General features: G+C 54.1%; 3 protein-coding genes across 3 annotated transcripts; 2 read left to right on the top strand and 1 right to left on the bottom strand.

Moving 5' to 3' along the window:
- Positions 1-1,901, bottom strand: J4E79_005551 (uncharacterized protein; the record flags this gene model as incomplete). The annotated part of the gene is made up of 5 exons (XM_049354429.1): positions 1-1,200; positions 1,248-1,452; positions 1,502-1,613; positions 1,673-1,795; positions 1,859-1,901. The coding sequence occupies 5 exons, from the start codon at positions 1,899-1,901 to the stop codon at positions 1-3; spliced, it is 1,683 nt and encodes a 560-aa protein (XP_049211294.1).
- A 6,214-nt stretch (positions 1,902-8,115) lies between these two features.
- Positions 8,116-11,002, top strand: J4E79_005550 (uncharacterized protein; the record flags this gene model as incomplete). The annotated part of the gene is made up of 2 exons (XM_049354428.1): positions 8,116-10,308; positions 10,355-11,002. 2 exons carry the CDS (start codon positions 8,116-8,118, stop codon positions 11,000-11,002), a joined length of 2,841 nt encoding a protein of 946 aa, XP_049211293.1.
- A 376-nt stretch (positions 11,003-11,378) lies between these two features.
- Positions 11,379-12,354, top strand: J4E79_005549 (uncharacterized protein; the record flags this gene model as incomplete). The annotated part of the gene is made up of 2 exons (XM_049354427.1): positions 11,379-12,319; positions 12,345-12,354. 2 exons carry the CDS (start codon positions 11,379-11,381, stop codon positions 12,352-12,354), a joined length of 951 nt encoding a protein of 316 aa, XP_049211292.1.
- Positions 12,355-13,429: the final 1,075 nt, after the last annotated feature.

The following is a 13,429-nucleotide window of genomic DNA, read 5'->3' as shown; positions in this document are numbered from 1 at the left end:
TCAAGTATTGCTGATGATGACTCTGGCGCCTTCTTTACCCAGCACACCCCTCTCTTTCGCCTTGGGACTCCTGTCCCGGCCCTTTTTGCGACTGAGGAAGCCGAGCATTCCGGAGGGTTTCTCAGCTTGGGCATCTTTCTGTACGAGGGCGGAACTTTGGTTAGCCATCTCAGTCCAAGAACCGGTCTCGTTGAGAACTACCTGTACGCCTCCGCTGGTGCTGATGCTGCGTTGCGAGCCTCGCTGGCGGTTGTTCATCGGGCGGGAGAAGGAGGGGGTGGGGACTTCGGAGCCGTCGTTGGGGAAATAGTCGACGTGCTCGCCACGTTGCGAGGTGGGTGAGCCGGTGTTGGCGGTCTGGTTCAGTATGTTGGTTGCAAGGGGAGGGCTGCCGTTGGGAGATTGCGTCGATCGGCCAGTAGCGGCGGAGCGTGTGGGATGGAGTTCTGCGTCCTGGGGATTGTTCGCAACTGGGCGACCCCAGGGATCTACTGACGGTGTGGGGGGTTGATCCGGTGCGCTTTGGTTGCTCGTCCTTGAGCCGCCGACAGAATCTTGAGGATCTACGACTGCGACGGCGGCAGGCGTTCGTTGGTCACCAGCGGTGGTGTAGTTGAAGGGCTCGAAGAGGGTCTCAATCATCCTGTGCAGCTCTTCAGCCCTGATCTCCTGCTCGGTCGCATCGTCCTTGAGCGCCTCTCTAGGCTTCTGTCTCCGCGCTCTTGCCTCAAGCGGTGCTTCTTCCAACAACAGCTCCTCCAGGTCGTAGGTGGCATCGAAGTTGGTCTTGTCGCTCGACGGGATAAAGACGGGCGGAATCTCTTTGCGCTCTAACGCGATGAAATCGATGGGGCGGAAGAAGGGGTTGTCTGTGAAGGACTCGAATCCGATGGCGCCTATGCGCTTTGTCCTGTTCTTCTCCAAGAGCGAGCTAATGGCATGTAGACAGGGCATGGATACGGGCGGACTGGTAACGGGGTATGTGGGCTCTCCCTTGGAGATCTTGGCGGCGAGAGAGTCGTGGCTGCTAGCCTCGAAGGGTCGCTTGTTGTAGATGCACTCGTAGAAGAGCACACCCAGTGACCACCAGTCGACCTCGCACGAGTATCCTTTGCCTTCGTAGACCTCGGGCGCAAGATAGGCGAGCGTGCCGGACTTGCTCGTCAGCGGCTTGGTGGGGACAAAGTCGGAAGCGACGTTCTGGGGACGTTAGTGATGGCCAGAGACATGATGAGGACCGAGCTTACGAAATCTGCCAGATGGACATGACCTTCGGAATCCAACAGCACGTTGTCTGGCTTGATATCCCTGTGTACGATGCCCTGCTGGTGGATGTAGCGCACAGCGCAGCCTAGCTGGGCTATCCAGAAGCGCACAGCCTCCTCTGTAAATGTCTTTCGCGAGATGTGGAAGCGCAGGTCACCGCCATTCATTAGATCGACCACGATATATCTGCCCTTGTCAGCCGCGTGCTAACTCATCGCTGGGAGGTATGACGTACAGGTATTCGATGTCCTGGAAACTGTAGCGCAGGTTGCAGAGGAAGGGATGGTTCAGGTGTTCGAGCATGCGCCGCTCGCGGATGATGTTGCGGACGCTCTCCGAGCGTACGACTGTGACACGACGTCAGCTCGAGTAGGGCTGGGAGGATGCACAGGGCATGGAGACGAACCTTCATCTTTGCGTATGTACTTGAGCGCAAAGGTGAGACCCGTGTCTTTGCGCTCGACAATGCGCACCTTGCCGAATGCGCCCTTGCCGACGACTCGCAGCAGCCGGAAGTGGTTGAGGTTTACTGATGGTGTTAGTCTGATAGTCCATGCCGAATGCCCTTATCTTCTGTATGTCTAGGACGCACCTTGGTCGGTAAAGACGACGGGCTTGCCGTTGCTCTGACCCATTGGATGCTTCTATGGCAGACTGCCTGGAGAGTGGAATGCGTGTCTAGTAATGCATCAGGCGACTGGGAAAGCTGGCCGGGGGGATCGGGTGGGGACGGGGCCGTGGTTGCGGGCGGCGGTGGGCAGGAGGGCAGGCTTGGGCGGGCGGGTAGTCGGGGATTATTAAGGCAGAAGCAACAGGTGTCGGACTCGTGATGGCAGTGAGCAGCACGTCGAAAGGAGGGCCCGACAGGATTGAAGAGGCACGTTTCGCAGGCGTGGCCCTTAGCGTCGGCAGGAACTAGCATGGGTAACACGTTTGAGTCGCATCCTTGCTTTCACACGAGTGGCTATCAAAGGCGACCGAACCCCCCCAGAGCTAAGCGTCGACGCTCCCTAGAGTCATGGCGTGCCAGCCACACCACAACGCCTGGCCGCACGATAATCGAGCGCCATGGCATGTCTAGATTTAGGGCTGGCCTTATTGGGGTACAGCTGCAGCACGCAACAATCCCCCCGTCTGCCATGTGCAGTCCACCGGTCTCCCACGCGGAGCTGTCACGGGACGGGCACTCTATCTGAGCCCAAGGTTTCCGGGGTGGAGCGAGACGGACGTCGTCGTCTTGCTCTGCTCCCGTCTGATCTGCACTACCTAGCTAAGCTCGGACACGTGCTGAAACACATCTTCAACCACAGGGACGCTGCGCAGTCATAGCACGCGATGCATTTGTCCGGCGTTCGTGACAATTTCCTTCTGCAACCATCTCGTCGACGCTGGCAGCAAACGGCCCTCTCGCCGATGTTAGCCTGTCTACAGCCTTCATCGTCGTTGACAGACCCCAGAGAGCCCTCGCGGAGCCGGCGCCGATTGGCGTCTCCTAGTTTCTTCTTTCTAGACCCGCTTTCTTCTACTAGGTAACAACGTAGAACCGTGCCACGGGCGACCACCTCTGCCTCCAGCCAGCTGCGGGTACTCAAGCCGCCGAGTCCACTCCACGTCAACCGGAATTGCTTTGGCATCCTTCGCGCAGCCTCGACGAAAAGTCCAAGAGAACAAACAGTCGCCAAGATGATCAGATATGTGCACCCTAGCAATGCAGGCGGGGAGAGCAGGAGCCAGTGCTCACATGCAGACCTCGACGAAGAGCGGCGGCGCATTGTATAAACTTTCAAATCTCTCCTCTATGGCCTAGGCGTAATAGTCTTGGCAGCCCCTCGCGCCTTCTCCGGGACTAACTCTCACTTCTCACTCCTCGCGACGAACACCACGGCCTCATTGTCATAGCATTCTTGTTCTCGGGACCTTCTGAGTCGACATGCATAAATCCCTGTCCACCACCGCTCCGGCCCGAACAGTTCCTCCCACTGACATAATGTTGCACGACACCTCATCAACCGTGGGCACAGACAACAGACCCTTTCGCGGATGCACTCCGCTGCAGTTGCACGTGTCTGTTCGCGTGCGCGTAGGGACAAAGTTTCGGCTGACTACACCCACACCAGGCTAAAGAGGTCGCGTTCTAGAAGACTTCCGCTTCCTCCGAACGTGCAGCAATGTGGACACAACCACGCGGCTACTGCGTGCTTCATGCAGCCAGGTGGGTTTCTTCAGCCTCGTCAGTACCTATTGCTGCAGTGCGCCCACCCTAGTGCTGTCTCCAAATCACCTTTGGATCCGGCTACAGTTGTGGCTCATTTCCCTAGACGCATACACCTCGTGTCGGTACCTTAATGCCAGGGCAACCCTTCGAACGCCCATCCTGCTTGCATGCGGCACAGCAAACTCCTGACGCAGCCCCCTATGCGTTGGCAGCCAATCTTCGAGCAACGGTATTCTACCCACAGCTTCCCCGTTCCCAAGGCCTTGTTGCTGGTTTCGCACCCGCGAAGCAGTCCAATGTCTGTCCAGTCAGTGGTGTTACGGCTATCGATCGCTGCTATCCAGTGTCTTGGGATCCAGCCTTACAGAAATGCGCTCGAGCGGCACAACCAACTCGAATACCACGAACATCAGGATCACGATGAGCTACCTCCTCTGCGACTCTCGCTTAATACAAGGATCCATTAATCTGCAACAGGCGGGCGTCAAGAGCCCCTTGGTGGTCCTCCGTTGCCTTCATTGGCTGGACCTACATCCCGCAATGCTGACTACCGAATGCATCACATCCGGAAACTCCAGTCTTGTACTAGCGCTATTATGCATCTGAGGACCACCCACAGGATGTGAAGCACTTATCTTCGACATTCCAGCTGAGCTCTCTCTGCGAGCAGTGCTTTTGCCTATTCTTAGCGCCATCGGAACCAGAGCCTGTTTGCACGGACTACATATAAGAGTGTGTGGCGTTTGAATAACGTCCAGCGCAGAGTGGTCCTGCAATGCCTGGACTCATGCTGCGGAGAAGATGCTGAAAGCCTTCTCTCCAGAACCAAATTGGGGGAGTCGATTATGTCGCCATTAACGTGGCTGAAAAGCCTGACGAAAACTGTCTTCACATCCCTACATCGCTTAGGTGCAATACCTCCACTTCATGCACGTAAGCTATGGATATCCCAGCACGCACGAGTTTGGGGTGTGCAGATGATTTCTTGTACCACGATAGTATGCGTGGTCCAGGACGGGAAAACTCGTGCTGATCGCTGTATTGACGGGCAAAAGAATCGATGATTGTGGCTTGCATGTACCCCGGAAAACTGCCAGAAAAGAGTCAAGGCCGGTATTGATGAGATGATCGCCCATACCCTGTCCATATTCTCATAAGTGGAGCACACCGCCAACGTGATCACGAGTACACCATGCAAGGGAAAGATTGGACAGATATCTGCAGCTTGCACCGGGGTGGAGCATGTAGATCAAGGAATTAACATAGGCTTCTACAGTCTATCATACCAGGTGATTGTTCTTCCCCTTGAACAGGAGTGATCTATTCTCGTCCCGACTACGATCCGCCACCATACGGCATCGCACTTTGAGCAATACATCGAGGTCAAAAGGGTCTTCAGCAACTTGCTGTAAACAACTATGGGCAACCACTTTGATAGCCTTGTAACAGCCACCCAACATCTAGAACACGCTCGCACTCCAACGATAGGTGGCAAAATCAGGACGACGTACTCTTAGGGGCCGATCGTTTCCTAGACAATAGCACGAACACAGATGGTTGGTCCATCAGGAACTCCAGGCAATCTCCTTCATCAAGCCTATCTGTACCGATGAGAAAGCAGGATAAACGAATCATCATTGACGAAGACTTAAGCAAGAAAAGATTAGTTGATAAACGACAAACCATCACCTTTCCTGACCCATACTCGACGAGTAAAAGGTCAAGAACCAACAATACGCAGCTTTACCTCATAGTCCACGACTCAAGGGTTCCTGTGTCACAACAAGTAGTCTACAGGTGATTTCAACCCCCTAGAACTCATGTCGTAGAGTAAGTGTGGGACTGACGTTACCTACATGTCGCATCGATGGTAATCAGCGGAAAAGTATCTGCATGCAGAAATACCCAACGAATACAAAGAAGGAAATAACAGCAACGAGGAAGAGCAAACCAGCGATGGTTTCAAGGATGGCGTTTGATGCATCGAGGGCAGGAGTGGCGTGCCGGCTCTGCGCAGGTATTGTCGTCTTGCAGCCGAGATGCAGTGGTGTAGGCAGAGGAAGACGGAACAAGTGATGCGATGTGAATGAGGGCCCAGACTCAAACTCAGGCAGCAACCGCGGTGATCAACTTATCAGCCCACCAATATACACACCCAAAGTCCCTCGCGAAAAGACTTCAAGTTCGAGCGCGAAGCCCACAAGAATCAGGCAGCATGCGAGATGGTTGTTTTGTCTGCCCGCGAACAGGCTAACTGTGCCGTTGGTTGTTTTACGGCATATGTGTGCAGAAGATGAGGGAAGGAACAGATAGTGTTCTTGTTTACAGGCTGGGGCTCTTTTGCTACTGAGCCAGTCACTTGACTGGCTTCTGGTCTCGAACACTCTCCATGCGAGAACGGACGCACTGTGGACTTGGTATAGTGGTGTGTAGCGAGCGCAGTCGGATCTGCATGGACCCGCGTAGACCCTGCTACCACCAGCATCTCCGCTGCGAAGAGCGTGAGTCTATGAGGGGCGAAGGAAGGCGGTAGCGACTCACCGTGTTTTGAACGGAGTGTGAAGGCATTGTGCCAGGTCTATTGGCTTGCTCGTATATGGGGTTTATGTCTACCACAACACGGCTTTCGCTGATCTTATGGAAGCTATCTTGATGTGACTTCTACCGAATAGAGTACAGCCTCACTCATGCACGTCACAAAAAGAGAAGTATGTTCTATGCAGGTGTCGACATCCTCCAGTCGAGGCATCATCGACATCAAGTCCCACTAGATCTCACTCGTTCTGGCGATCGAACAGGAAGGAGGCAGAATGAGGGCGAAGAAGAAAGACACATAACCACAACCACAACCACCACCACCCGGGTTATCATCGGGTAAACCCCCAACACTCCACATACTCTCAGCCCTAGCTAGCCCGATATCAGCCAGCTGTGCGGCACGTGCCGTGCATGGCGATCTGCCGATTCCCAACTATGAAAGTATTGGACGGAAGAATACTTCCTCGAGCGCCCCAGTGGCGATTCTAGAAGAAGCTGAAGGTGTCGTGCATGAAGGATATCGTAGATCGGGTGCTGATCGACGGGCACCCATGGAGGTTGCCTTTGCTTTTTTAAGGCAGCATACTATGAGTTTGGTATAGCTTCGCAAAAGCAAGGGTTTGACTATACTCTGGGGATAAGTGTTTTGGTGTTGCTGATGTCTAGTGTAGCGTTGTACTACGGGCTGCTGTGCGAGATGCCATGTGGTGTGTGAGTAACATGGATGAACCTGTGGATAGCTACAGAAGTCTGTTTACGATAAGCTACACATGCTGACCCTTGCCATATCATATCCATAGTGACTTTAGGCGTACCAAACTTGATGCTGTATGTAGCTTTCCGTGCTTGTGAGGAATACGAGGTTCGGGTAGTACGGCGCATGCGGACATGGATTTGGCTGTATGCGCAGTCAATTGAAGCCGGAAAGAAGGTGAGTCGATCAGATAGCGCAGTTCGCGGCGTTGAAATCGCATAGATTGTAGCCAAACTGTACCATCTTTCTTTTATATTGATGTGCAGTGCGGTGATACACTAAGATCTGGTTGCGGTCGAGTCGAGCATGCAGATGGCGTAAGCAGGCATATATGTTGCACGACGTACAGTCGAGGTCTGCGGAAGAAAGTCTGTCTAAGATGGTCTGGATGCAGGCCTTGACGAGATCTTCGTATACCGAAACATCTCCGGATTGTCAAAGAACCCTTCCAACGTATCTGGGAGGGAGGGATGTGACGGGGTCGGCCGGAACGGCGCGAGGCGTAATCCGGCTGTTTGCATCAGACGTTCTTGTCTGGTTTCTTTGAAGTCAGTCTTGCAAGAAATCCTTGAGGCCGGCAACGAGCAATGTGGTAGACTCCGTGGGTGAATTGATGCACTCCTCATCCGGCTATGAGAATTAGGTTTATTCACCCTCTTGTTGCCCTTCTTGGTCGACACGATGGGAGCGCCGAGAAGACCTTCTCCAGGGTCGGTTTCCCTGTGTTGTCTTGACTAAAACTAACGCGGTAGTCATGCTCGCGTCGTTCCAGTCGACAAGTAGAATTGTAGACGAGGATTTGATAGCACTGAAGAAGGATAGGCCCTTTTCCGAATGTCGAGGTCGCGTTGCTTCCACATTTGGTGCAGGTTTCTGTCCAAGGTGTCATAGATACGAAGACAAGCTCTGAACGTTCGCTTCCACCAACACCCGATGAGTACCTGTGAGTTACCATCGCTACCAATTGCCATGTGAACTGCGAGACCAGTGAGTCTTCTTGTCCTGGCGATGACCTGGCTCGCTGTCATTGGTATCGACCTTCACAGGCCAGGCAGGCGAAAACATCTGGCCCAAGGCAATCAGGCCGCCTAGGTGGAGTATTAGATCATAGACCTCTATTGAAGGTGTGGCGCATTGTTCCTGTAGACTTCAATCCATAATGAAATCGTTGGAAGCACTTTCACCTAGATGGGTTGTTGAGGGTACGAGGTTGGTGGTGGCCGGGGTCCGCTTAATGTTGGTGCTTCCCGATCCTCGGTTCGACCCGAACACGTCGCGACTGCCCAGCACCACTTCGAGCAATACACGATGCACTCAACCAGCAACTTCAGCCCCTCACGCCATGAACGGGGCAGAAACACGGAAATACGGTGAATTGCATACGACGGGCCAGCTCCCCACGCCTTCCTCGACGCCCGAACCGGACGATGTGGCACCTCCGAGGGGCCGCCGCGCCCATGAAGCCAAAAGCGAGGAACCGCTGCAGAACATGACGAATGGCGCCAAAGCCGAGCCAAACAGCGCAATCAGCTCCAGTGCGCCGAGCAGGAGGCCCAGCGTGCACGAAGAGGCCATTCTCTCCGACACCAGCGAGAAGATACGGCCCATCAAGCGGCCTGGAGACGGGCGGCGGAGGAGCAGCGTGTCGGAGCACGAGAAGATCCTCAAGCTCAGTCCCCGCCAGATCCAGGAACTCACGAGCGAGCCTGCGAGCATTCCCATCCGAGCAGCCACGCCGATTCTCGAAGACGAGCTGGAAGACGCCACGCCGCTGGAAGATGGCGATGGCCAGGGCAGCAACAAGCTCTTGGGCGTCGTGCTGGAGCGGCCGGTGGAGCTCAATGGTGAATCGAGGAGAGAGAAGGAAGTCGTCCTGATCAAGACACCTGCAACCGAATTGCGCAACGGCCGCCCGGTGCTTTCCTCACGATCCGTCACTACGCCCTCGCTCCCACGAAGGACCACGTCAAGGTCGCGATCACGCACACACAACCAGACACAAGAGACAGAGGACCGGAGACATAGCAGGCATATCCCTCCGCCGTTGAGTCTGGACCACAGAGATGGCACGTCCAAGGGCCACGACAGACACAAGGAGACACGCGAGATACGTGAGCAGGTCTCTCCGACACCAATCGCTCTCCCGTTGCCGCCAATGTCGATGCCTACCTTTCTTTCCCTAGAACTCTCCGCCAGCCGTCCCTCTCCATTGTACATATACCGGCCCGCGACGACAGACTTTCCCTACGAAACATCCGAGATAAAGTACGAGCGCTTGCTCAACTTCCTAAGGATACCACTGAAGATCGAGGGCATACTTGGATTTGGAGCGCTGGCTTGTCTGGATGCATGGATGCACGTCTTGACAATTCTGCCCCTTCGCTTTCTGCTCGCCATTGCCATTTTGGTCAAATGGTGGGGCTCAGTCATTGTGAAAGAGTTTCGCCATCTCTGGGCTTTTGTCTACGACGGTCTTCCTCGCCTTTGGCAGCGCAGGAAGCAGACCGATGGCCCTACGCCTTTACCAACACCTGCTGAGGAGGTGCCTCCGTCCATGTCGCGGAAGCCATCATCTTCTACCGTTCCCTCGGCCAATACGACGGCCAGGCAGAATCCTCAGATGTCGACGACATTCAAGTTTCCAGACATGAACGAGCTCAGGGCGCGCCGGCCTCGAAACTCCCGATTCCGTCACCGCCGTACCAAGTCCACGCCTTCTACACTACAACCCAGCCACAAAGCAGACATACTGAAAGGTCTACTGGTCATTGCCAGCTGCTTCGTCTTGATGCGCTTCGACGCGAGTCGCATGTATCATGGCATTCGTGGACAGTCAGCTATCAAGCTGTACGTCATCTACAACGTCCTCGAGGTCTGTGATCGCCTGCTCTCAGCCGTCGGTCAAGATGTGCTGGAATGCCTCTTTTCTCGCGAGACGCTGGACCGTAATCCCGACGGCAGAAGCAAGGTCCTCCGTCCATTTGGAATGTTCGCACTTGCACTGGTATACACCGTCGCCCACGCTACAGCGCTGTTCTACCAAGTGATAACGCTGAACGTGGCCGTCAACTCCTATTCCAACGCACTACTGACGCTCTTGATGTCCAACCAATTCGTCGAAATCAAGGGCACGGTGTTCAAGAAATTTGAGAAGGAGAACCTTTTCCAGATTACCTGCGCAGATATCGTAGAGCGTTTCCAGCTCTGGCTCATGCTTCTCATCATTGCAATGCGCAACGTTGTCGAAGTAGGTGGCTTGAGTATCCAAAGCAGCGACACCTCTTGGACAGCCATGTTCACTGGATCTGCCAACTCGTCTTCTGCGACCGCGTTCAAGGCTACGAGTATCATACCTATGAGCTTTACTATCTTCCCAAAGTACATTGCACAGGTACTCAACCCGTTCCTGCTGGTGTTGGGTAGCGAGATGTTTGTCGATTGGCTGAAGCATGCGTACATTACCAAGTTCAATCAGTACAAGCCAGAGGTGTATAGCAAGTTCTTTGACGTTCTGGCAAAGGACTACTATTCTAATGTAAGCCGTCAAATCCTAGTATACTTTGCTAGCTAACACTTCACAGGCTTTTGCTGACGCGGACTTGACACGACGTCTTGGTCTGCCAGTTATACCACTGTCATGCCTCTTCATACGTGCTGCCATCCAAACCTACCACATGTTCATTGCGATGCACATGCCGCCCCCCCTCCACACCACATCAACATCCCTCTCTTCGGACCCGACATCCTCCCCCACAACGACCGCAGCACTAGCCCACATCGACCACGTCTTCCGCCGCGCCCTAGGTCGCTCCTCCTTCGGTGCCGGCATCCCCTCCCAAGCCTGGTACAACCCCCTCTCCTACACCCTCGACGACCTCATCGCCGGCTCAACCATGCTCATCGTCTTCCTCGTCGGCTACCTCATCTTCCTCGCTTTCAAACTCATTCTCGGCATGCTCCTCCTATCCGTCAGCCGCAAACGATACCACGGTATGCAGGAACGAGAGAAGATGAATGTGGAGACAGGGGGTAAGAGAATCGGGGGATGGGGCGTTGTGGATGTAGACGAGGAGAAGAGGAAGGTGATTTACGATGATGATCCTGAGACGCTGAAGAGACTGAGGGAGAGGGATGAAAAGGGCAGGAAGAAGGAGCAGGAGGAAAGGGAGAGAGGGACGAGCTTTGGGCATGTTAGTCGGTATGCGATGGTTGCTAAGAGGATTTGGTGATTGGGGTAATTGTATGTTGTATATTATCAACTGATCAATCATTTTTCAAGACTTTCTCCATACATACGCCAAATTACTGATGCTGGAGAGCACTCGCAATGGTACCTTGATCTGGGTGAGGGGCTGCTTACCAGCGGAAAGTCCTGCCGAGGTTAGATGATTGGTGCAGCACGCTAGCGGCACGACTTCCATCCGTAACGGCCGCAACGGCCGCAACATCCCCCATAACATATATACATCGATCACAAGCTTTATCATTGGAGATCCGTCATCTTAAAATCAACGCACTACATCAGCGCCGCCTGCTAACCCTTCAAACACCAATCTGACACTTTCGCCACACCCAACACACGTCAAACCTCTCCATCCAACCAAGATGACCAACCAACCCAATCCCCCACAAAAGCCCTTCATGGAGCAACTAGCCCTACGCCAAACCGGCGAAAACGAATTCGAAATGATCAACTTCCCTCAGAAAATGGGCAATCCACTAGACATTGCCTACGGCGGCTACACCATCGCCGTAGCCTGCAAAGCAGCCTGTCTCACCGTACCAGATGGCTACAACCTCTACTCCCTCCAAGGAAACTACCTAGGTCCAGCATACACCGACAGACCTCTCCGCGCCAGCGTACGAACAGTACGCCAGACCCGAACTTTTGCAACGCGCCAAGTCGAAGTAAGCCAAACGAGCACTCCCAAGGAAGGCCAAAAAGAAGAGAGCAGAATATGCCTCCTCGCAACCGCCGATTTCATAATCAGCTCCCCCACATCCCTCCTATCCTACTCCCAAACGCACACCCACCCCAACTGGCGCGACTGTCCTACACCGGAGGCGGCCTTCACCGCGCTCGTGGAAAAGGGCACCGTCCCATTAAAGCTGAAGCAAGCCCACGAAAAGAGCTTCAATCTAATCTCCCACTTCTACGACCAACGCCTCGTCCCAGGCAGCGTCTTCACCCAGAACCTCTACGGCATCGCCGCCTCAGCACCGCACACCCAAGACACGCTCGCGCCATCGGAGCGCAGCACCGCGGACTGGATCCGCAGCCGGGAACAGCTTCCCACTACTACCGACAACATGACTTCCCTGACTTTTCTCATGGATCTAGGCATCGCGTTCTTACCCCTGTCGTTCAATCATATGTGGTTTGGGGATGCGAGTGCGGTGTCTAGTTTGGATTTCTCCTTAAGGCTGTTTGTGGATACGGAGGAGTTGAAATTGGATGAGGGGTGGTTGCTGAGGGAGTTGAGGTGTAAGGTTGCGGGGGAGGGCAGGAGTTTTGGCGAGGGTTGGGTTTGGGATGAGGGAGGGAGGTGTGTGGCGCATATGACTCAGCAGTGTATTTTGAGGCCACTGGCGAAGGGGAAGGGGAAGTTGTGAGATGGGAAATGGGTTGGGGAGATTGCATGTAAGTTGATATTTCTTAGATCTATGGATGGATTTAATGTGCACATTTACGTCATGTGGTTTACACTCAATTTCCATCAAGTAATTATGAAAATGAGTCTTGAAAGGAACGACACGGCCATTGCTCAGACGTGCCGTCGGTTGTCTCGATAAGCTCATCAGCACTACCCCAGGCCGTCCCGCAACGTTAGAGATATATCTGGGTGGGCAATCGGACCGACGGATCTGTGCGGAGGGAAGACGCAATAGTAAGCCGGACCCCTTCATGTCCCCGACTGCGGATGCTACGACATATATAGGTTCTCACGTCTCGGCGATGTTGGAAAATCCAGCGGTTTGATCCTGAATTCGTTTCCTGTCTCGCTGCACTCAGCGGTTCGGGTAAGAATATCGCCATATCAATTCTTCGGTAGCGGTCTCGACGGGCTGCACAGCATGAGACCGGTGGGAATTAATGAACGCCTGAGTAAGGTTGCTACTGTTATATAGGCTCCAGTGTCGCACTCTTGGCCATCTTGTTGTATTCGCGATAAGTTGGGCAACAGCTGGTCGCACTGATTATGTTGAATCGCTGCCTGAGGCCCTGCTGCAAGGAAGTCGTCAGATCGTTGAGGAATATCTGGCGTCTGCAGATAAGAGGCCAAGTACTGACTGAACCTATCGCAAGTCCAGTAGCTCGATCGATGGCTTGATGACTGCCTAGATGACTGTGAGTGGCATAATATTACCCGGAGCGTAACATGCCAGCGCTGACCGGCATAAAGCAGTCGTAAGATGCACACCGTTTAAACGGCATACAACGAGCTCGAAAAAGCGCGCACAGTCAGCAGTACATACCAACAACATACCGCGCGCGCATTTGAGGTATATGTCGACAGACCAGCCCCCGGCGATCGGAAAGGCCAAGATCCGCTATCCTCGCCGTATCCCGGGGACCAACGACCTCACAGACCCTCTCTTGCGGCACGACGATAAGCAGCCGCAGTCAGCAGTGGAGATTCCAGAATCAGTATCGA

This window comes from Alternaria viburni (assembly GCF_023758015.1).
Source record: "Alternaria viburni strain BMP 2772 chromosome Unknown scaffold_10, whole genome shotgun sequence".
In the NCBI taxonomy this organism is placed as follows: Eukaryota; Fungi; Ascomycota; class Dothideomycetes; order Pleosporales; family Pleosporaceae; genus Alternaria; species Alternaria viburni.
The sequence above is the reverse complement of the archived record's forward strand: the minus strand, read 5'-3'. Positions and strand labels throughout refer to the sequence as shown.